At 45.8% G+C, this 24,638-nt stretch overlaps 1 protein-coding gene across 4 annotated transcripts in view; it reads right to left on the reverse strand.

Moving 5' to 3' along the window:
- Window positions 1-291: 291 nt before the first annotated feature.
- The window catches only part of Wipf2 (WAS/WASL interacting protein family member 2), a 37,297-nt gene continuing 12,950 nt past the window's right edge, over window positions 292-24,638 (reverse strand). For all 4 annotated transcript variants that reach the window (XM_076935823.1, XM_076935821.1, XM_076935822.1 and 1 more), the window contains 7 exons: window positions 19,167-19,298; window positions 14,048-14,180; window positions 13,292-13,408; window positions 11,564-12,220; window positions 7,835-8,044; window positions 4,884-4,985; window positions 292-4,387 (listed from right to left, as the gene is read on the reverse strand). In XM_076935823.1, the coding sequence (XP_076791938.1) occupies window positions 4,347-4,387; window positions 4,884-4,985; window positions 7,835-8,044; window positions 11,564-12,220; window positions 13,292-13,408; window positions 14,048-14,180; window positions 19,167-19,229 (1,323 nt within the window). In that variant the 5' untranslated portion in view covers window positions 19,230-19,298 and the 3' untranslated portion in view covers window positions 292-4,346. The remainder of the gene's footprint in view (window positions 4,388-4,883; window positions 4,986-7,834; window positions 8,045-11,563; window positions 12,221-13,291; window positions 13,409-14,047; window positions 14,181-19,166; window positions 19,299-24,638) is intronic.

A 24,638-nucleotide genomic window follows, 5' to 3' on the forward strand; every position in this document is an offset into this window, starting at 1 on the left:
ACCCCCAACAAAAACTCCAAAATAAATCACACAATAAATTATTTTTCAAAGAAACTGACCCTACATGCAGATGGACACACACGCACACACATGCACAAACATCACTCTGGTCTCTTACTCAGTGTTGACTATAACTTCCAGGCTGGAAACTGGGAAATGACAAGAGTTAGACATGAAAAAAAAGGGGGAGGGGGTTTGCTAAGCCCCTGTGCCACCAGGGAGTAAGACGGAAGACAATCAGAGAAGAACCCCACCAAGCTGTAAGAAACAAGAGCAGAAAGGAAACAGCGGTATCAAGGAAGGTTTTAATTAATGACGTCATAAAGGGGAGGAAGAAAGCACAGAGATCTAACACAAGTAAAGGCACAATGAACATGGGGTGGAGTGGACCCTTCCTTCAGTTAAATGGTTGCTGTTGGGTTTTTTGGTTTTGTTTTTGCCTGTGGTTATCTTTTTTTTTTTTTTCCATTTTGTTTTCAAGAAATGAGTCTTGAAGGCAGAATTATAATGGCCTCCTCTCTTCCGTCTCATTCCCTGAATTTGGGTGGTTTAACAGAGTTCCCCTGACCAGCTAGGGACTGAGAGTCACAGGGAAAGAAAGCTTACACCTGGAATGTGAAAAATCTGATCTGCAGCTGATGGCAGGTTGGGTTTCCAGAAGGACAGACAGCATAGTGCTATCAAAGGGCCTCTGACGCCCTACTCTCCACCCCCAGAGCCTCAGAGAACTAAGAACCCTGGAGTCACATTTCTCCCACACTCCAGAAGCACTCAGCCTACAGATTATTTTTCAAGTGATCAGGAGAATTAAAACATACCCCAACCCTGAGTTGCTCTGCAGCAGTCTATTTACAGTTATCCCCACCCCCCACCTCTCCTGGAGGTAAGTCCGGGTTTCATTTCAAGATGGGAAGCCACTGGGTGAGGGGATTCCCCGAGGGCACTGGCCAGGGCCGAGTTTCTTTGCCTTTGCTAGGAAAGGGGGCAGGGATGAATTCCTGGTGATGACCTCCTCACGTCCATCAGCTGGGATAGCCCTAACAGCTCACACAAGTGGCCGAGGCTGTGAAAAGGGCAGAGCTCTGCAGGGCAGCAAAAATCCCAGGAGAGAGACAGGAAACCACACCTGGAATATGAAGTACTTTGGTCCAGGTTTGGTGACTGGAGAAAGGGGCATCTGGATGATCTGAAGATCAGAACCACTGCCTGGCTTCAGGCAGGGCAGTATCAAACAGCTATGGAGTGTTTCCCATTAGGGAAATGTACCAAGAGAGCTGTGGACAAAGCTTCGGGCTGCTGGGCAATGTCTCTCCCTTTTGGGAGAGGACAAGGGAATTAAAGGGACTAAGTAATAGCCTCAACATGAGACCACCCAATCTTCCACTGAAGAGACAGCCTTCCCATGAGGACATAAGAAAGTTTAAACGGGGAAACTGTCAGTGTTCTTACAGCCCATCCACCTTAGACCTGTGTTACAAGCTTTGTACAACATACAAAATAGACGGCGATTTTGAGGATCACATTCCCATCTTCAATAGCAAATATACATGATAATAAATTTGTTATTAACAGCAGGACCAAATCATGACTAAGGCAAAGACATTTAAGTTAGGTATGTCACCAACATGCTCCATCAACTGGAGGAGCAAACTCACTCACTCAGGTCTAACCCCAGGCCTTTTTTGGTGGTTGTTCCCCCAGGCAAAGACAGTGAAAATATCATCAATACCCACATGACACAGTCTGAATCTGGGGAAGAGAAAGGGCGGCAGGTCAAGTAGAGAAAGATACCATCAGCCCGAGCAAAAAGCTGGGGTTTGGCTTTGTGAGGAGATGTATATGTGTGTGTATACAAATATATGTGTGTATGTATACATATACATACATACATATACATAAACACACACACATACACATTTTTGATGTTGTATGTTTCAGTAAGGAAAATTTTTCACACTTTGATAACATTGTACAAAAGGCATCAGCTCCCATTTCAACAACAAATGGGAGGACTTCACAGTCAAGTTCAACACTTAGCATCAACCCTGGCCTCTAGCAGTATCAGCCTCTCCCTCTCTTAGCTCTGCTCACTTTAGGATGCTGGAAGTGTAACTGCTAACAGATGTGAGAAGGATAAATAGTGAACAATTAAAAGTCTGGTGAGATCTAACCACTGCCTGACCCAGGAATCCAAGTGGTCCAGGAGCTGGCAATGGGTAACACTCAATAAATAAATAAACCAAGTTAGGTCCACCTTTACGAGCCCTGGAAGATTTGGGTTTGACCTGGCATTACGCACAGATCCTTAGCCTATGGTCAACTAGACTAAAAAGGTCCCTATGAGCCAGGTGTGGTAGCACACACCTTTAGTCCCAGCACCTGGAAGGCAGAGGCAGGGGGATCTCTGAGTTTGAGGCCAACCTGGTCTACAGAGTAAGTTCCAGGACAGCCGGGAATGCAGAGAAACCCCGTCTCAGGGGAAGAAAAAAAAAAAAAAGAATAAGAATAAAAATAAGAAAGGAAAAAAAAAAAGAAGAATAAGAATAAAAATAAGAAAGGAAAGAAGAAGAAGAAGAAGAAGAAGAAGAAGAAGAAGAAGAAGAGGAGGAGGAGGAGGAGGAGGAGGAGGAGGAGGAGGAGGAGGAGGAGGAGGAGGAGGAGGAGGAGGAGGAGGAGGAGGAGGAGGAGGAGGAGGAAGAGGAGGAGGAAGAGGAGGAACAGGAGGAAGAGGAGGAGGAGGAGGAGGAAGAGAAAGAAGAAGAAGAAGAAGAAGAAGAAGAAGAAGAAGAAGAAGAAGAAGAAGAAGAAGAAGAAGAAGAAGAAGAAGAAGAAAGGTCCTTCTGACAGTTTAATCCTGTGGTGTATCTGGAAGTTTTTCACTAGCTTCCTCTACCCAACTCATAGAACAGCCTGGTCTCCCTACTGTCATGCAAGATTTGAGCAGCTTGTGGCCAGATCAAGGAGCATAGGAAACCAACTTCTCTAGGTATGGAGTCCAAGTGCCCCACATGCTGTTGGAGAAGAGACACTCCCTGGCCAACAGACCAACAACCTCAGTTGGAACATCCACTTCCTGTGCTGTTTACCTACAACCTGGAAGAAAAAGAAACAACAAATTGCTGGTCGCCAGGGAAGACTTGCCTCCTGGATGGTGGCATGCCTCCCTAAGTCTTTGTGCTTCTTGGTTTAGAGGACCTGGCATATCCCCCTGAAGTTCCCTTTTCTACTCTGTGGCCTTAAACCCTGCAGTCTCAGGAAGGTATGGGTGGCAGAGGAAACAGGAAGAGCCTGCTGTCAGACGGGTATGAGATCCTCAGTATGAGCAGGCTGTCAAGACCTCACTGGCCCTGAGAAGCCAGACACTCCAGTGAAGTGAGTGCTTCCTGATTCCCTTCTTAGTCTCCCTGGAGCATTCCCCAAGGGCTGAAGGACTCAGGCTACTGACCACTTCAGGGTTACTCAGAAACAACTGAAGCAACTGGGAGCTTGTGGTTAAGGCCCTATCTTGTCATGTCTTATAAGAAGTCTGTAGGGTTTGTGACTTGGCAATGGACAATGCCCTCAACAAAAAATGACTCTTCTCGTGAGGGATCTGGAAAGGACACCCTTCAGCCTAGCACCCTAGAGAAGGGGCAGGAGGCCCAGAGCTTGAACAGCACTGACCCTTAGCCGTACAGGAGCTGACTAGCTCTAAACGATCCTCACTCACTTCATGCCCTTTTACTATTTAGTTAACTGATCAGTACTTAGTGTGTATGTACAACTCATCTCTTGGGATAGGGGAAGAGGGATGAGAACAAAAACCAAAACACTTTAAAATGAAGAAGACCCATTTCCTTGTCCTTTCTGTAACCTGACCTTTAAAACAGATCACTTCTCTGCAAATCCCCTTCCTGCATCTCGGAATACCCTTTCCTCAGAAATCCTGGCCACACCAACCTCCTAAATATGGACTATAATGCACACACCACACTTCACCCTCAGTGAATGACAGAGACAGGGGGTTCGGTTTTCTACCCTGCCCAGTGCGAGTCCATTCACCATAACAAGGCACCTTTCCCTGGAAGAAAGCAGGAGACATGGAAGCTTTCTCCTCCTCTGGCTAGTAGGGCTTGCTGGAAGAAGGTGGATATGGGCGTGAGACCCTACTGCCAATAGGAAGAGTCCAATCACCAAGTCCAGAGAGGAGATGCATAGATGGCGCTGGGCTGGGAGGATGCTCAGAGTCTAGGGTCGGTTGCACTGGAGAAACACTGCAGGAGCTCTCATGCAGGTGTTAGGGGTTGGGGGACCATCTGAGAATAGGAGGTCCATCCTTTTCCTGAGGAGCAGGACCATGCCAGGCTTCACCTGAGAATGGGCGGCAGAGGTGGGGCTCCACGAGCAGCTGGAGGAGAAAAGAACAAAAAATATACATATTCAGTGCACATGCCAGACTAAATAACATTTCTGAAATGAGACAGCCTTTTAAAAAAAGATTTATGTTTTTAATGTATGTGAATGTTTTATAATCTATCTGTATAGAAGAGGTCATCTGATCCCATGAGACTAGATACAATACAGACTGTTGTGAGCCCCCATGTGTGTGAACTCAGGACCTCTGGAAGAGCAGCTAGTGCTCCCATCTGCTGAGCCATCTCTCCAACCCCCAGGACAAGGCTCTCTAAGTCAATTTTTAAAATCAGGAGACTAGGGCTGGAGAGATGGCTTGGTAGGTGGGTGCTTGCTGCCAAGCCTGCTGACCTGGGTTTAATCCCCAGGGTCACTTGGTGGAAGGAGAAAACACCCACTGACATCTACATGTATAGAAGCACATTTGAACTCAGAGAACACACAAGCCACGCTGCGTACAATCATGGAAGCTGTTCTCACTACCCTCGCACCTCGGTTGGTCTTGCTGGGGTACACTCTCTGAAGATGCTTATATTCTTCTGGAGCAGGGAAGTCCTCCACTGGATGGAAGGAGTACTTGGACTCAAAATCATCTGTGAAAAGAACAGCGTTATTAAGCCATCTCTCCCACAGGCTTTTGACTTCTTAGGACTCTCCCTCTTTACTAATCTGTGTGGGTTCTGTGATAAATGAAGAGCCTGCCCTACCCAGCAAACTGAAGACCCCACGCCAGCAAAGCATTCCCTGGGTGCATCTCACGTACAGTGGATAGCCAAAGACCCCTAATCTGGGGGCTGGGGAGGTGGAGCAGTCACTAAAGTGCTTGTCATGCAGGTGTAGGGACTTCAGTTTGGATCCACAGCACCAGGCTGGGGGTATGTTGGCAGGAGCCTGTACCCCAGGATATGGAGGCAGAGGAAAGGAGGAGCACTAGTCTTTCTGGCCAGTCAGTCAGCAGGCCAACTATGGAGCTACAGGTTCCGGAAGAGAACTTGTCCCAGAGACTTATGGTAGAGACAGAATGAGCAAGGAAGTCACCTAATGGTGACCTCTGACCTCCATATACTCACACACACATACACACGCACATGTGAACACATACATACAGAGAAAAAAATTAATCCGTTTTTAAAATTGTGTGTGTTGAGTGTTTTGCCATCATGTACATTTAGTGGCCACAAAGGCCAGAGGAGAGTGCCAGATTTCTGAGACAGGAGTTCCAGACTGTTGTGAGGCCCTATGTGGTGTTGGAAATTGAACCTGGTTCTCTAAAAAGTAGTCAATACTCCTGAGCTTTCTCTACAGTCCCTTTATTTATGTGCTGGATGGTTTTGTGTCAACTTGACACAAGCTAGAGTTATCTGAAAGGAGGGAACCTCAATTAAGAAAATGCCTCTATAAGAACTGGCTATAAAGCATTTTCTTACATAGTGATTGATGGCGAAGAGCTCACCCCACTGTGGGCGGGGCCATCCCCGGGCTGGTGCTCCTGGGTTCTCTAAGAAAGCAGGCTGAGCAACCATGGGGAACAAGGCAGTAAATGGCACCTCTTCATGGCCTTTGCATCAGCTTCTGCCTCCAGGTTCCTGCTCTGTCTGAGTTCCTGTCCTGACTTCCTTCAATGATGAACAGCAATATATGGAAGTATAAGTCCTTTCCCCCAAGTTGATTTTTGGTCATGGTGTTTTATCACAGCAATAATAACTCAAACTAAGACAATTTATTATTGTTGTTGTTTGTTTGTTTGTTTTTAAGATAGAGTCTCACTTTGTATACCTGGCTAGTCTGAAACTGTGCAGACCAAGCTGGCCTCAAACTCGGAGAGCCCAGATTGCCTCTGCCTCCCAAGTGCTGGGATCAAGGTGTGCACCACCATGACCAGAGCTAGTACCAGCCCCTTTAAAACTCCTACTCTAAAGGCATTTTAAGCTGATTTTTCAAACCTTTCCACCCAAAATCAGACACTATTGGAAAGGAGCTAAAGTGTATGAGCAGCTGGGCGGTGGTGGCGCACGCCTTTAATCCCAGCACTTGGGAGGCAGAGGCAGGCGGATTTCTGAGTTCAAGGCCAGGCTGGTCTACAGAGTGAGTTCTAGGACAGCCAGGGCTACACAGAGAAACCCTGTCTCAAAAAACCACCACACACACACACACACACACACACACACACACACACACACACACACACACACACACACAAAACCAAGGTGGCAGTCACTAACTTCAAATGGGGGTATGTAGCTCTATCTGGTGAGTTTCAACCGGAAAGTTTTCTTTCACCCAAGGTTACCCTATATCGCCCTGCAATACATTTCACACAGCCATTTAGGTCCCATCCCTACGAGTCTTCACGAGATTCTATGAGTCTTCACGAGATTCAAAAGTCTTATGGATATAGCTTGTTCAAACTTCAAGAGTTCTTTTGTTTTTTTGCTTCAGAGCTTCCTTTTAGTTTGTTTCTTTAGCTAGGGCCTTGCTATGCACTACAGGCTAGTTTTGAATTTAGGATTCTCCTGACTCCGTTAACCCTGTGTGCTGGGATGACAGACATGTGCCACAATGCCCTACTACATTTTCAAGATTTCTGTAATATGGATGTACGTTCAAAGCAAACCCCTGGTGTGTCTGTTAAAAGACTGGATTGTGTTGGGGGTAGCAGTGAGGAACCCATTAAAGATCCTACAGTACTGAGGGTCACAGGAAACCTCATGGTCTGTTCTACAAGTCTTCGACAGAGGCCTGACAACACCTCTCAACATCTCCTGTGGCTCCATTCCGTGAAGTGCTGAACTCATGAGGCGAACTCTTAAGTAGAGTCCTCAAGTTATAACCTGGATGACCCGATAGCTACTCATCTAGGCATTTCCCGGCTCTGTAGAGAGTAAAAGTGGGGATCAAAGACATGAAATGACTTCCTAAAAACCTCAAGGCTGATTCGTCACTGGCATCTGTATAGTTGGTTTCTGTAGCGCTGGGGCTCACACCAAGTCTCCATGAGCTAAGCTTAATTAGCTTTTTGTGCTTTTTCTTTAGTGCAAGGGACTGAACCCTGGCCCTTGCTTTTGCACACATAGAGCAGTGCTGTACCATAGAGCTTCATCCTGAGCCTCTTGAGTTTAAGTAAGTAGTATCCCCTCCTTGAATAGATAATTCTAGAACATATATGAATAAAGAGGATAGTCTCTGACAGAAAGCCTAAGCAGGGTCCTTGTGGGGACCTGAGAGTAGCTTTCGAATTAGCATGACTCCTGATGGCTGGACATCAGTCTGTTCGTGTAAGGAAAGGACATCAGTGGGTTGGGAGCAGAACTCAGAGTAAGTCAGGAGAGGACCTGCTGTGAGTGAAGGCTACTGCTCTGGGCAATCTCCACCTCCATGGGCAACCTGGACTCCTGTCAGCGAAGTCACCATCAGAACTGGTAGACAAAAATCACCAACTTACCCAAGAAGGATCGGACAGTGGTGATGGAGTCTCTATGGCCATTCCGCAAGGGTGGTGGTGGAGGAGGGGGTGGCCCAGCTGGTGTCCTTGATGGTGGAGGTGGGGGCTTTCCTCTGCTTGGTGGTTCTGACCCATGCATCCGGTAAGGGGGAGGGGGAGGGGGAGCATCCCTGGCACCATTTCGGATCATGGGCGGTGGGGGTGGAGGAGCTGCAATTAAAATCCAAAGCAGTTAGGATTACGTTGGAGCTGGCAAAGGAGAGAAAGGTTTGAGAGACAGGAGCTAAGAAAGCAGCCTGGGGGAATCTAGTGAAGGAGCAATTGTAAGAAACCCCAATGATACAGATGCATAGCAATGCTGCAATGAAATAAATTCACTGATATACACTGACTTTAAAAAATCATACAATGCCAGGCAGTGAGTGGAGGCATATACCTTTACAGCACTTGGGAGGCAGAGGCACTTGGATCTATGACTTTGAGGCCAGCCTGGTCTACAGAGTGAGTTCCAGGACAGCCAGGGCTACACAGAGAAACCCTGTCTCAACAAACAAAACAAAAAAATCATAGAAAATAAAAGACAGATTCAGGCTCTAAAAGAAGCCTTGCGGTGGCAAGGTAAGTCTCCAGTTACCTTCCCATACAGAGCTGCGGCTGCCCACCCCCATCTGTTTGTTTAGTTTTGGTCTGTTAGGATTTCGTTATGGTTTTTGCATTTTTAAGATGGGTCTCAGCTTTGTTTCTTTTCTTTTTTTCTTTCTTTCTTTCCCCCCCCCCCCCCCCCCCAAGATATGGTCTTTCTGTGTAGCCCTGGCTGTCCTGGAACTCAACTCTGTAGACCAGGCTGTCCTCAAACTCAAGAGATCTGCTTGCCTTTACACCAGGGTACTGGGGTTAAAGGCTTGTGCCACCATGGCCCAGCAATAGATCACATCTTAATCTAGGCTTGACTCACTCAGACTTGCTATGCAGCCCAGGCTGGTCTGTAACTTGCTACTTCCTGCTCAGCCTCCAGAGAAACAAATATGCATCATCATATAATACTGTCAAATGTGACTTAATAGCAATAGTCCAAGAACTGCTTAGATGCCCTTCCAGTACAGCAAGTTCAACAGTGCACTTCATTTTCATGTGCTCCTATACAAACAGAACACAAACTCGGAGAATCAAGATGTGCCCAACATTACACAAAAAATAGAGCCACCATTCAGAAGACCGTGGGCTACTCCAGCACTGCCGCTCTGGCTCCTGATGGGCAGCAGGGTGAGGCCTTGGCTCATGCTGCTCACGGCTTACGGATGGAATACAACTACTAGGATGTAAAAGCAGGAAGTCTGCAGACACTCCAACTGTCTCACCTTGACACATACCTCACTTTTATTTTCTCTGCTCTTATTACAAAATGGGATTAGGAAGATATGGGATTTGCTCACATTAACAAGTTCTTTAGGGGCTAGAGAGATGGCTCAGTGGTTAAGAGCACTGACTGCGCTTCCAGAGGTCCTGAGTTCAATTCCCAGCAACCACATGGTGGCTCACAACCATCTGTAATGAGATCTGATGCCTTCTTCTGGTGTATCTGAAGATAGCTACAGTATACTCATATATATAGAATAAATCTTAAAAAAAAAAAAAAGTTCTTTAAACACTCTAAGTTAAAAGCTTTTATTTTTTTAGATTTATATACTTCATGTGTATACACGTTTGCCTGCATGTGCTGTGAACTATGTGCATGCCTGGTGCCAGCCCCAGATCAGAAAAGAGTGATTTCCAGTTCTCCCCAGAACTGGAAATAACAGACGATTATGAGCCATCATGCGGGTTCAGGGAACCAAGCCTGGGTCCTCTGGAAGAGCACACAGCACTCTTAACTACTGAGCCATTTCTCTAGCTGTACCCCCACCCACTGGGTGCAGCTTTTTTTTTTTTTTTTTTTTTTTTTTAAACCTGAACTTCAGAGAATCCTAAGCTAGCTTACGGTATGCTATAGGCAGGGAAGTACCACATCATCAATGTATCAGGTTATTGTTTGGGGTACCCCCTAAAAGACCGCTAGGGAAAACACAAATCTACATCAGCCTAACCAGACAGCAAAACAATATAATGGTCTTTTTAACTAATTTACTTTTCTGTTTTGTGAGATAGGGTTTCTCTGTGTAATAGTCCTGGTTGTCCTGGAACTCACTTTTAAACCAGGCTGGTCTCAAATTCAGAGATCCTCCTGCCTCTCAAGTGCTGGTATTAAAGGCAAATGACACTAGACCTGGCTTATTTTTTAATTTGTATTTAGTTTTAGTTATGCACATGTGTGTGCCTACACGTCTGTGTATACATCCTGTATGTACAGGTGCCCATGGAGGCCAGAAGAGGGCATCAGGTCCCCTGGAAGCGCAGTTACAGGAGGCACTGAGCTGTGATAAGGGTGCTAGAAACCAAGCCCAGGCCCTCAGGAAGAGCAGCAAGTGCCCTGGCGTCCATTCTGTGTGTGTGTGCACAGGCACATTCAAGCCTTCACTGAGGCTCCTGTATTGCTTTGCTAAATGTTCTTTTCTCATTTGGGTCACACACAGTCTCCCTATGTTGTCAGACTCAAACTCCTGTGGCTCAAGCCAGCCTCCTGCTTCCACCTCCAACCCACCTGGCACCCATTCCTTAATTCTTTTTTTTTCTTTTCTTTTTTTTTTTTTTTTTTTTTTTTTTTTTTCTTTTTTGGTTTTTCGAGACAGGGTTTCTCTGTGTAGCTCTGGCTGTCCTGGAACTCACTCTGTAGACCAGGCTGGCCTCGAACTCAGAAATCCACCTGCCTCTGCCTCCTAAGTCCTGGGATTAAAGGCGTGCGCCACCACTGCCAGGCAACTATTCCTTAGTTCTTGAGCCACCCACCACTTCTCCACTGCACAGAAGGATCCCCCAACACTCAGACACCGTCAGTTCTCAGGGTCCGAACACCCTGTCTGCACACTGCACACAGAGGACCATGTCTTTCATCTTGGAGTTTTTCCATCACTCTAGCTCATGGGCTTTTGCTCTGCTTTTTAATATTTAATATTTTATGTATATGAGTGTATGAGTGTTTTGGTTACATTTATACCTGTGCACCATGTGTGTCTGATGCCTCAGCGACCAGAAGAGGGCATCAGATCTCTTGAAACTGAAGTTACACACAGTTGTGAGCTAAGAAACGAACCCTGGCGCTGTGGAAGAGCAGTCAGTGCTCTTAACCAAGAAGCCACCTGTCCAGCCACCAAGCACATGGTTTTTGTTGTTGTTGTTTTGTTTTTTTACTATTATTATTTTAACTAAAAAATATTTAGAACTAGGTGTGCACATCTTTAATCCCAGCATTCTGGAGGCAGAGGCAGGTGGAGCTCTGAGTTCCAGACCTTATCTCAAAACCAAAACAATTCATTGGACATGGGCCTGGTCCAGCTCTTCACAAAGCCCCCCCCCCTCCTGCCTTAGCTCCTGCTGTCCTTGTCCCTTACGTGGACTCCCTGCTGTCCCAAGTGTTATGAATGTTCCTACTCCAGGCCTTTTCACACTGGCACCATAGAGGCTAAGCCTTTTCTCACTCTAACCTCTCCCCCAGTTCAAAACACAGCATTATTTATATGTATTTACTAGGCTGTTCTTTTTTCTCTTTTCCCTAAGGATTACCAACACATAAACAGGCACCCAATTCTTATGGTCCTTAATCACTGCAGAGACATTCTGAGAGCAAGCACTTACCTGCTCCCCTGCTAGGAGGGTCTCGGGCTGGGGGAGGTGGCCTGTTACTCAACAAAGAAGGGGTAGCTGAGGCGGGTGGAGGAGGTGCAAGGCCTCGGACAGGCCCTGGTGTTTTCCTATGCAAAGAATTGTGTCTCTGTGGCAGCTCAGGGGCTGACTCATTGGTGGGGCTTGAGGGCCCATTGGGAACCCCAGGAGGCTGACGGTAAGGCGGTGGGGGAGGAGCCAGAGACTGGCCAGTGGGTCCTGTTCTGACGTTCACAGGGGAAGGAGGTGGCTTTACAGGGGGTGGAGTAGGGTGTCCTTCTCGGCCAGGGTGCAGCCTCTGTCCAGGTGCTGGAGGCAATGGTTTCTCCCTGTTGTAGGCTTGGGCTTTGTTGCTGTGCAGAGGCAGAGGGGTAGGGGGCGCATTGGCACGCCGCCCTGGAGGTGGTGGGGGAGGTGCAGAGGAACTGTGCTTCATTCCTGTGCCACTGGTGGTGTTGGGCCGAGAGAGGTCCGGTAAGGAGGGTCTCTGCATCCGGGGCAGTTCTGGGAGGGAGGCTCGGCTGCTTTCGGTATCATCATGAGGGCGCCCACTGGCTGCTGACACTGGAGGTCTTGGAGCAGCAGCTCGAGAACTGGGGACTTGCAGGGCTGGCTTGCCAGCTGGAATCTCTACAAACACACCAGACAACACTGTAAGAGTTAAAGCCTATCCATCAGGGCTCTAGCTGACCCAGCCTCTGTGCAACCTGCATAACAGCCATCAGAGTCCCAGACAGCTCTTGGGTTTGTTTGCTTTCCTGTGGCCCTGGGATCTAGCCCAGAGGCCAGTGCATGCAAGGCCCTCCTCCACTTGCTGAGCTATAGCTCTAGCCTTAGTTCTGAGTTTTAATCAGGTTTAAACAGATTCAGGACCTGTTAATAATACTGTTGACATAGCTTGAACACATTTAAATTGAATTATATTTATTTATTTTACCCTTTTTTGGGGGAGGGAGTAGTTTTGTTTAGCCCTAGATCCTGAAACTTGCTCTGCAGACCAGGCTGGCCTCAAAGTCAGAGATCTGCCTGCTTCTGATTCCTGAGTTCTGGGATTAAAGGCGTGTGCCACCAGGCCAGGCTTATTTGTCTTTCTGTTCCTTATTTCACTTGACTGTGTTTTCACAAAAACAATAATTTCCTTCTTAAGGGCCAAATAATAAATCTATTCTATGTTTGTATATCTTTGTCTGGGTGTAAATATTCTGAATGTATTTATGTACTTAGAGACAGGTCTCATGTAACTTAGACTGGCCTGAGACTCAGAATGTAGCCAAGAATGACCTTGAATGTCTGAGATTCACTCTCCTGTATCTATCTCCCAAGTTTTGGAATTACACATATGTAGCACCTAGCCTGGTTTCTACAGTGCTCAGGTCTTCAGACATACTAGGCAAGCCTTCAGTTCACTGATACAACTCAGCACTTAAATTCTGCTTGTTTCTCTCTTGGGTCCAGGCTGCCCTCAAACTTAGGATTCTCCTGCCTCAGCCTCCCAAGGAGGACTGCAGTCATGCACCAGCAACTGCCATTTTCTTTACTAAGTTAAACACTTTACTTCCCCCTCAGCTTTGCTTCACTCTCCTGGAAACTACTCTCATTTCTTCCTCCTCTGTCCCCCAAGCCAGGCCTCAACCCCAGCACACTTGGACCAAGTCAAAACACTTATACTTGGGAGATCTCCTGAGATAATTTTTGAGATACCTGAGGCATCCTTGGCTCCCACAGGTCGGAGCTTCGGCACTCCTCCTTGAAAGAGACCTCCCTTGGGCTGCAAAGCAGCAGTTCCAGGGCCGTAGCCACCACTGCTTCCTTTGGGCTCTGCAAGGCATAGGTAAGGGTTTCATGTCACATGCTCTGAGCTGCTTTCATTTACAAGTGTACCAACTTTCCTTTTTTTCCCCTCTATCAGGAAGCAGCCAAACAGCAGCACCAAACACAAACTCAAGAACACGCAGGCCTTGTAGCTACACACCTCCACGTGAGGATTATTAAGACAAAACAAGAAAAATGAAAGGACAAAGGGACAGAGGAGCCATCTTTAAGGTGAAGGAAAACAACTCAATTAAAGATATGCTCAGTGGAGTTCCCTGGGCTCTTCCTGACAGCTCATGGCTCAGGTGGATCAAGTGTGAGCAACCTCTCCTGTGCCTACAAGAATGGACATGTATAGCAATCAGAAAACCATCCTTGGTTTCAGACAAGAAGTTTCCAGGAATGTGGTGGTCTCCTGAGGGAACAGGCAAGGATGTGCCCTGACAAACACTACTGCAGCAGGGGAGGAGTTTTAACTCTGAGAAGAGTTAGGAAGAATGTCCATGATATTCAACTCTGCAGCTAGAAAGTCAAGATATCCAGGCCAGCACTTTCCCACTGGAGAGAGTACAATCAATGTGCCGGCCCAGAAATGTCTTCCAAGCCCGGATCCTGACTCCACCACAGTAAAAAGTTCAGACTCACTCTCGATGACAGGAGCACTCCGATCATTAACGTTGGTCACCTTCTTCAGTTTGGTCCCTTTGCAAATGTCTTGTAAGAGGGCACCTCGATTCCGCTGCTCATCTCTACTGAGTTTGGGCTGTTCTGTGTTTGCCTGGAGGAAGAAATGGTAAGTTTACCCTGAAGAGCTCCTTCTATCACAAGCTTGGAATACGTGACTTAAGCCAGGGGTTCCATGAGATGTCGGTGGAGCACAATCAGACATAAGTGCTAAGTCGCAGGATCAATGTGAGCCACCACTCTTCTCTGCTCCCCGCTTCCTTCTGTGCAGAATACAGACCTCCCTGCAGCTCACCAGCTTCTGAGAGGAAGGCTAACCATGAATGTGTGTCTTAGACATGTTAACAGAGCACCATCACCAGTGCTGAGCACCGACTATGCCGCAAATACTGTGCTAAGTACTACTTAGATGACCTCATTTCAAACCTGCAATACTCCTACAGAACAGCGTGACTACCACTATCCCTATTTGAAAGTGTGGATCGGAAGCTCGTTTTCGATGGTCATGCAATTAGTAACTGGTAAAAATAATCCACACCCCAACCCTGACTGCAGAATCTTACCCCAGTGTAACCTGTCACCTTCCTATTCCTCTGTCTTCTATATAATGTTAAACAGTAGATACTGATAGCCCTACCCCAAAACTGAGGAAACAATGCTTCTGGAAAGTTAATGGCACACAGTTAGCAGACACTGAGCCAATTTTTTAAACTTTTTTTGTTTTCTGGGTTTTTAAATTTTTTATTTATTATTTATTTTGGCATTTCAAGACAGGGTTTCTCTGTGTAGCTCTGGTTGTCCTGGAACACTCTCTGTAGACCAGGCTGGCCTTGATATCAGAGATCCTCCTGACTCTGGACTGCTGAGATTAAAGGTGTGCTAATTTTTCAAACTTTAAAATGTTATTTGTCATTACTGTGTGTGCTCTGAACATGCAGAAGTCAGGACAACTTTTTGGAGCTGGTTCCACTTGTACTCTGGGTTCTAAAGACTGCACTCAGGTCACCAGGCTTGTACAGCAAGAGCTATAACTTGTCAAACCTGAGCTGAGTGTTACATGGCTGTACTAGCTGGTTTTGTGTGTCAACCTGACACAAGCTGGAGTTATCACAGAGAAAGGAGCCTCCCTTGAGGAAATGCCTCCATGAGATCCAGCTGTAAGGTATTGTCTCAGTTAGCGATCAAGGGTGGAAGGGCCCATTGTGGGTGGTGCCATCCCTGAGTCCTGGGTTCTATAAGAAAGCAAGCTGAGCAAACCTGGGAAAACAAGACAATAAGTAACATCCCTCCATGGCCTCTGCATCAGCTCCTGCCTCCAGGTCCCTGTCCTGTGTGAGTTCCAGTCCTGACTTCCTTCGGTGATGAACAGCAGTGTGGAAGTGTAAGCTGAATATCCTTTCCTCCCCAACTTGAGTCTTGGTCATGATGTTGTGTGCAGGAATAGAAACTGTGACTAAGACTATGCTGGTGCGACTCCCTGCCTCTTTCAACATCCTTCATCTTTCTCTATGTCACTTCCCCAAGTTCCATCCTTAGCATTTGTCTACATGTTTCTGAGCAAAGCCAATCATGGTTTGCATACTACATAAAAGTCCTCAGATCTGTGTGAGCAGACATATTCATGTGTATGTACATGTGTGCACATGCATACGGAGACCAGAGGATGACGTCATGTGTCTTCCTCAAATGCTCTCCACTTTGTTTTTTGTATTTGTTTGTACTGTATTTTAGTTGAGACCAAGTCTCACTACATGGCCTTGGTGGCCTGCACTCAGAGACCTACTCACCTCTGCCTCCTGCTACACTCAGCTTTCTGGTTTTTGTTTGTTTGTTTGTTTGTTTTGTTTTGTTTTTTAAAACATAAGTTCTAGAGTAAACTGAGGCCCTGCTGCTTATGACGTGAGCATTTACTGACTGGGTAACCTGTCTCCCCAACCCTCCCAGTTTTCCATCTCACCCTCATGTCTGACCTCAGCTTCACATGCACATCAGCAGATACAGTACATTCCCAAATGAATATCCTACGCACACCTAAAATGTAACGCACCACCATTATGGTTCTGAATGCACTTGGGGTGTGTGCGTGTTAGTGCTGGAGACCAAACTCAGGGCACTGCGCAGTCTAGACAAGTGTTCTGCACTGAGCTATAGCCCCAGTTCACCTGTTAAATCATAACACCATGAATTAAGTGTAGAGCTGGTTTTTTTCAATTATTCCCTTTGTGTCTCCGTGTGTGTGCACACACATGTGCACTCCCATGCACGTGCTCACCATGTATGAAGGTCAAAGACAACTTTCAGGAGTAAATTCTCCCCCTCTACCATGGGACCACACTTAGGCTGCCAGGCTTTGACAAACATCTTCAGCACTGAGCCATTCTGCCAGCCCACAGGTAGAGCTTTTTAAGCTCTTAATAAACCTTTCTGTAAAGCTGGGTGTTGTAGCGCATGTTCCTGACAGCATTAGCCAGCTGAGACATCAGGGTCTGGAGCCCAGGTCCAGCCTGAGACACAGTGAGTCTAACTATGCGCAATGGCTCGCCTTTCTAATGTAACTAACGCACAGGGGAAGCCTGGAATCTACAGCATCCTAACATATAAAGATGTTTTACAAACTGTGGTAGTTTCAATATGCTTGGTCCAGGGAGTGGCACTATTAGAAGGTGTGGCCCTGTTGAAGGAGAAGGTGCGTCACTGTCAGGGTAGGCTTTGAGAGAGCTCCTAGTTGCCTAAGGATGCCAGGCTTCTGACTACCTTCAGTTCAAAATGTGAACTCTTGGCTCCTTCTCCAGCACCATGTCTGTCTGGACACTGCCATGCTTCCTGCCATGATGATAATGGACTGAACCTCTGAACCTGTAAGCCAGCCCCAATTAAATGTCCCTTATAAAAGTTGCCTTAGTCATGATGTCTCTTCTCAGCAATGGAAACCCTAAATAAGACACAAACCAACAGTTAAATAATCCAAGGACATGACCATACTGCACACACACACACACAAAATAAACAGGAAGCAGATATTTAAATTTTTTTCAGCAACATTTAGAATTAAAAAGAATGCAGGGCCTAAAGAATTGGCTCAGAATTTTAAGAACATTTGTTCCTCTTACAGAAGACCTAAGTTCAGTTCCCAGTACCCACATCAGTCAACTGAAAACGACTTGTAACTCCTGCTCTAAGTCTGACATTCTACTATGGCCTCCTCAGAAGACACCAGGCATACATGATATGCACACACATATGGGCGAGCGCAACCACTCATACATCTAATCTGTATGTTTTTAATTGATTCAGAAAGCAGGCTAAGAGTCAACATGATTTACCTATTATGCTAGTGTAGTTTACAATTGTTGACTGTGGGGTTCGTGGCAACAGGACTATTGATCAGTCTTCTACAGTGGTAGAGAGAGGAAAAGCGCAAGAAGTGTTTAGATGAAAGCTGGAGACGGTCAGAGGCTGAGCTAGAGGACTAGTTACATTCAGACCAGCTTGGGCTGCACAATAAGGCCCTGTCTTAAACCCAAAACAACAAAGGCTGAGCATGGTAGTGTAGGCCTTTAATCCCAGAACTGGGGAGGCAAAGAAGGGCAGATCTCGGAACTAGAGGCCAGCCAGCCAGATCTACAGAGTGAGACCTGGCTCAAACAAAACAAAACCAGGCAAAAACCCAAGGTGCTGAGGAGATGGATTAATGGTTGAGGGCACTGGCTACTCTGTTCCTGAGATCAATTCTTAGCACCCACATGACAGCTCATCATTGTCTATACTCTAGTTCAGGATCTGACAGCCTTTTCTGGCCTCCTAGGACACTAGGCATTCACATGGTACACAGATACATGCAGGCAAGTCACCCACACATAAAAGAAAACAATTTTAATAATTGTAATGAACTGACTGGGAGCAGGAAAGATGAACTGGTAGCAGAAACTACCACCTCAAATCCTCATCTCTTCCTCAAGATGTCAGAGAAATGAGGCTAACCTATTTGGATTTTGTTGTTGTTTCTGTTTGGTTGGTTTTGGTTTTTGGTGACAGGGTTTCTCTGTGTAGCCCTAGCTGTCCCGGAACTTGCTCTGTAGTCCAGGCTGGACTTGAACTCAACAGATCTACCTGCCTCTCACTTCCAAGTGCTGGGATTAATGGCATGTACCTCCACCACCCAACTGAGACTAACCTATTTACAGAATAGTTATGGGAACCGCTCAGAAATGCAAACCAGCTGAGGTAGACAGGCTTGCTTGTTCTCTATCTACATTGCCTGCTATTACATGTGTCTACGAATGAGATTCCAAAGTAACAGCAAGAATCCAGGATTGCAGCTGGGCAGTGGCTCAAGCCTACAATCCACAAGGCAGAGAGAAAAGGACCCACTGCACATTACAGGCTAGTCTGACCTATGTACCAAGCTCTAGGCCAGTCACACAGTAAGATCCTGTCTCAAACTTTGAGCAGAAAATTTTTAGTTAAAATTTAAATATATATTAAGAGTATAGATGATATTTAAAACAATTGATAATTTGTTAAATATAGATGATATTTAAAACATGTCTGTAATCCCAGCAGTTAGGGGAATGAGGCAAATTTAAGGACAGCCTGGACTACACAGCAAGTACAAGGCCAGCCTGGACTACATAGCAAGATTTTGTTGTTACAAACAAAAACAAAACCACAAGAGGGATAGTGCTGGAGAGACAGCTCAGTGATTAGGAACATTTGCTGTTCTTGCAGAGGACCCAGGTTCCATTCTCAGGAATCATGTCTGGCTGTACACAGCTGCTTGTAACTCCATTCCTGAGGATCCCAGAGCTCTCTTTTGCTTCCTGGGGCACCAGGCATGCATGTGGTGTACATACACGCATGCAGTTAAAACACTCATCCGTGTAAAGTAAATATAAAAGAAATAAATAGAAAAATAAAAAAAAATTTTTAAAAAAAGCAAGCTCACAGTGAAAGAGCAGTTGGGTAAGAAAATATAGAAGTTTTAAACAAAGAGAACTGAAAAGAAAAAGAACATAACAATATGAGAAGCTCACCAATTTACTTATAGGTTTGAAGATAGCCCAGTGGAGGGATTACCTACCTGATTAAATGTGGGAGGTGGGGGAGGACCAGGCGGGGGTGGAGGGGGAGGAGGAATTGGCATTCTTGCCCTGCTCCCAGTTGGCACCGGTCTCTCTCCGTCTCTATTAGCAGCTTTAGGTCATTCATATACCTGTAAACAAAACCACAATTCCAACGAGCAGCTCTATAATTAAAGGGTCTGAGGGCCCAGAAGTCTAGGATTGGACCGGGACCGGAGAGCCTGAACACTTCATCCCCTACATAAATGCTCTGTAAAATGCCACCTTACCATCTCCTTTTATAAATCACTCTGTTTGTGGTACTAGGAATCAAGCCCCGAGCTCAGGAGTGCTAAGCATGGGTTTCACCACTCATCTCTATTCCCAGCCCAACTAAAAAACCAAACACGAAACAACAAAAACAACAAAAAACCCCTTTATTTTAGAAGTTTTAGGTTCACAGCAAAACAGAGCAAGAAGCACCACGAGTTTCTATGTAACTCTGTCTATGCATGCATCTCACCACAGTGTAACTGTTTGACTGCTGGGTCAGACAGTACGAGTATATTTGATTGTATAGGAAGCTGCAAATCTTCTTCAAAAGTTGCTATACCAACTTTGGGTTTGCATCAGCAATGAAGAATTCCTGTTGCTCCACATCTCTGCCAGCACTTGGTGCTGTCAGTTTGGATCTTGGCCACTCTAGTAAGCATGTACTGTTTAGTTTGCAATTCCCAAGGAGCCTGGTGTTTATCATGTTCTCATACGCCTACCTGCCATTGTGTATCTTCTTGGCTGAGGTGTCTGTTTAAGTCCTCTGACTTGGGTGATGGTGGTGTTAGGGACTGAAGGTGTGATGAGCCTATGTTCTACCAGAGTCATTCAAAACCCTAGCCTTATTTTTTTTTTAATTAGACTTTTCATTTTATTGTTGGTTTAAAAGCTCTGTGTCTGTAATGAAATGTTTTCTTCCAGTTCGTGGCTTGCCTTCTCATTCTCATGATTTTTTTTACAGTCTTTTGAGAACATAAAATCACAGGCAGTAGTGGTACATGCCTCTAGTCTCAGCATTCAGAGGCAGAGGCCAACATGGTCTACGAAGCGAGTCTCAGGATAGCCAGGGCTACACAGAAAAACCCTGCCTTGGGATGTGTGTGTGTGTGTGTTCATATATAGATTATGTATGTATGTATGTATGTATGTATTCATTCTATATATGCACATATGTATATACACATCTGTCCAAACACACACATATAAAGTCATTCTCAGTTTAAGAGGCATTCAAGAACAAGCTGTAGCCCAGATTTTACTCATGGGCCACAGTACACCTGTACTTTGGAATAGTCACACCCATGGGAGTTGATTAGAGAATAAATACCACATGAGAAATTAGCTACTCACTTGGTCACAAAACACTTAGCATTCGAAACCTGCAGCTACCTGCCCTTTACAGTTTGCTTGAGCTCATATAGGACTGAACTGAGGGACTGACTGACTGACTGACGAAAGTCATACGCTGGCTAAAGATAGAACAGAGCTCAAGGACACGAAGTCCTGCAAAGCTTGGCCCCAAGAAAATCTCTTCTCTTCATCTCCAAAAATGGAAGCCAGAATAACACAGGCACAATGAATACAAACTCAGATAGAAAAGATATAAAATAAAGGGCTAGAGAGATGGCTCAGCAGTCAGGAGCACTTGCTACTCTTGGAGCTCCCATACCAGGCTGCTCACAACAACCTGTAACTCCAGTTCCAGGGGATCCAGTACCCTCTCTGACCTCCATGGGAACCCACCCACATGCAGACACACAGAAACAAAAGAAAAAATAAATCTTTAAAAAAAGAAAAGAAAAAGAAACAAAATAAGGTCAATTAGTCCATAGAGGAACTGCCTCTAAACCAAGCAACTAATGTGCTTAGGTACAGGGAGATTTCCAACAGTCCACAGTACAGAGGGGAGACCTTGTGTACTAAGCCAAGCCTAAGTCGAGCTGGCATGGCAAGCCACAGGAAGGCCTAGTTGTGAAATCCTTACAGGGATATCTATAATCCACCGTGGATAACAAATATTTGTAATAGTCTCTCAATGTCCTGCGGTGAAGATAGAAAATCTGCGGAGATATCCTAAAGGTTCTCTAGACCAGGAACTGTAGCAGTAGAATAGAACTGATCAGAAACCTGACTGACAAATCTCCAGCTCCAACTCCTACCAACGTGATGTCCAACAGAGCCATCTGTTTCAAAGAGACAAAGATCTGAACAGTACCTGGATGGGTGTTCTCAGGAGGCTGAGGCCTACATTCTCTTTGAAACCGAGCAGTGGGGTGGCAAGATGGCTGAAAAATAAATAGGGCATGTGCCTTCAAGCCTGACAGGCTCTGCTCAATCCTTAAGGCCACCACGGTGGAAAAAAAAAAAAAAAAAAAAGACTCCAACTAGTTGTCTTCTAGCTTCCACACATCCAGGCAGGGACTGGGAGATAGCTCAGTTGGTAATGTGCATAGAGGTCCATCCCAGAACCAACATTTAAAAAGCTGGGTACCTAGGTGATGGTAGGGCATGGCTTTATTCCCAGCACTCAGAAAGCAGAGGCAGGTAGATCTCTGACTTTGAGGCCAACCTTGTCTACAGAGCAAGTTCTAGTACAGCCAGGGATACACCAAGAAACCGTTTCAAAAACAAAACCAACAAGCTGGGTATGGCAATGAACACTTACAGTCCTGGTGCAGAGGAGACAAGACAGGAGAAGCCAGCCTAGGCTTTGACAAGTTCCAGGCCAATGAGAGACTGTCTCTACTTAAAGTGGACAGTCTTCTCAAGGACATTCAAATCTCACGAGCATGTGCTTCAGTCCAGAGATTTTCACCTGAGTCTTGACCCTTTTGGGAACTGCATACCAGGTATCTTTCGTATCAGATATTTACATTACAATTCACAACAGCAGCAAAGTTACAGTTATGAAGTAGCAATAAAATAATTTTCTGGTTGGTCACCACAACATGAGGAACTGTATTAAATCATATTAGAAAGGTTGAGGACCACTGCACCATTGGTTTTTTAATCAAAATATGCTAGGAGGAGCAATGCCCGATACTTGTGGTCCCAGCTACTTAAGAAGCTGAGGTAGGAAGATCACCTAAACCCAGAAGGTCAAGACCAACCTGGGCAAAACAAGATACCATCCTATTCAATGCCCCCAGATGCTTAGCTTCACTAAATACTAATCAAAGTGGTAAATCTTCATATGTAGAAACCCTATCACCAAGGGGTTTAATTTAAAATAAATTTAAGGAGTTATTCTCCAAATCCAGATGTGTTCATCTCTAGCCAATAACACCACAGAAGCAAGAGCTTCCCACTCACAGCGAAGCAGGCACAGTCAGCTCACTAACTCCACAGGCAGAACACAATCTCTTACTGTAAGGAAGATGGAGACTTAGGCACTACTGGGATGCCTTCTAGAGTTAAAGTCACCACATGGAATGTGCCTGCCTGTCCACTTTCCTTTAATATGGCTCCTAAAAAAACAACAAAGGCCTGATACGGTAGCACTCAAGGCAGAGTCAGGTGGATCTCTAGGAATGGGGCCAGCCTGCTCTGAATAGCAACTTCAGGCCAGCCAAGGCTAAATAGTGAAACCATGTCTCAAAAACAAACAAACCACACACAGAAAAAACAACAACAAAATAACCCAAACAACAACAACAAAACAAGAGAGCTGGGAGATCAGGAGTTCCTTACCACAGTGGTGTAATGGCATCCAGTACTCAGGACAAAGAACCCCAATACAGGAAGAGCAGGAGCCGCCCAAGAGTATGGGCACACCTGTCCAGGAGACTACTTCCTTGGGAACTGATGTCCACAGAGAAGGAAGCACATGCATCCTGTGTTGGAGGTCAGGCGAGTGAAGGCACCCACAAGTGCATCTCTAGTGTCTCTAAAATCAAGGCAGCTGTCAAGAGCAACTCTCAGGTCTCACCTATTTTTCCTTCACTACTCCATTACAGAGTACAGAGCTCTCATCTCAACAGAAAAGATACCAGTGCTTTTCTGAATCTCAGTGGAGTCAAATGTCTGATAGATTTCTATTACATGCAGAGATGGAGTTAAAATGCCGAGGTGATTTTGTGAAGGAGCATGTAGCACTCCTGTGCCATGTGGGTGCTGGGAATTGAACTTGCATTCTCTGGAAAACTAGTGCTCCTAACTGCTGAGCCATCTCCTCAGCCACACCCTAGGTTTTCTAAAACAGATTATCTATGTGCAGGGTTTTTGTTTTGATAAATTTACAAAGTCTTATGTAGCTGGGGCTAGCTCTGGATTCTCTATGCAGTCAAGGATGACCCTGAATTCTTGACCCTCCTGCCACTGTCTCCTGAAGGCTGGGATTACAGGTACACACCACAGCTGGTACTAGTATTCTGGATCAGTGATTTTCACTGATGTAAGAAGCACAGACGCTGGGCATGCAGCACTCCTGTAACCCCAGCACATGGGAGGCTGAGGCAGACAGAGAGGGGGGTGATGGCTTGCTAAAACTTATAAAAGGGTCTAGGATGGAGATGGGCTCAGGCGATAGCTCAGCAGGTGAAAGTGTGCCACCAAAGCCTAACAACTCAGCTCAATTCCCAGAACCCCTGGCAGAAAGAGGGAAATGACTCCCCAAAGCTGTCCTCTGGGTTCCACGTCTGTCTGCACTTGCACACACTACACATGTACTCATATAGAAAATCAAGATAAATTAAAATTTTAGAAAAGCTAGGACCTAGGGGCGTGGTTCAGTGGGAGAGTCTGCACACAGCATGCACCAGCCTTGGGTTTATTCCTCAGCAGAAAATAAAGACACAGACATAGAGCTGTTTCTATAAAGATGTTCATCAGGGAAGGCAAACGCACTCAGTGCCAGTCAACCAGCGTGGCTTAACAGACACAGGCATCCCCAGAACTGGCCACTATGGTGTTACACTCAGCCTCCACTAACCACAAGTGCTCCACAGCTCTGACCTCCAGGTAATTGACAGCATCCAAGGAGCAGCTGATGCAAACACATTTCCAGATGATTTGCTGCCTAGCAGTAAAGGAAAAGAGTGGTTTTTCTATGACTCTACTATATAAAAGATGCACACATACCCTTCATATACCACGGTTAAAAACAAACCTCAAAACCAGGCTTGGTGGCACTTGGGAGACAGAGGCAGAAGGACTGGGAATCTGAGAGCAGCTGAGTTACGTGAGACTCTATTGCCAAAACCAAAAAAACCCAACTTCAAAATCTCAGCGCATTACTAACTCAAAAGGATGCTGTGGAAATCCACAGCAGATGATTTACGTGTGCTTTCAAAGAGTGCAGCCATTTCCCACTTCACCAGAGACATTAACACAATCCTGAATTTTGACAGTTAAATGATAGAGCAGCTCAATGTTCATAATTAATATTTCCTCCCCACCCACATATCCCAGCAACCAGGGAGCTTAAGAAATACTAGCAA

Source organism: Arvicanthis niloticus, chromosome 6, assembly GCF_011762505.2.
Source record: "Arvicanthis niloticus isolate mArvNil1 chromosome 6, mArvNil1.pat.X, whole genome shotgun sequence".
Taxonomy (NCBI): Eukaryota; Metazoa; Chordata; class Mammalia; order Rodentia; family Muridae; genus Arvicanthis; species Arvicanthis niloticus.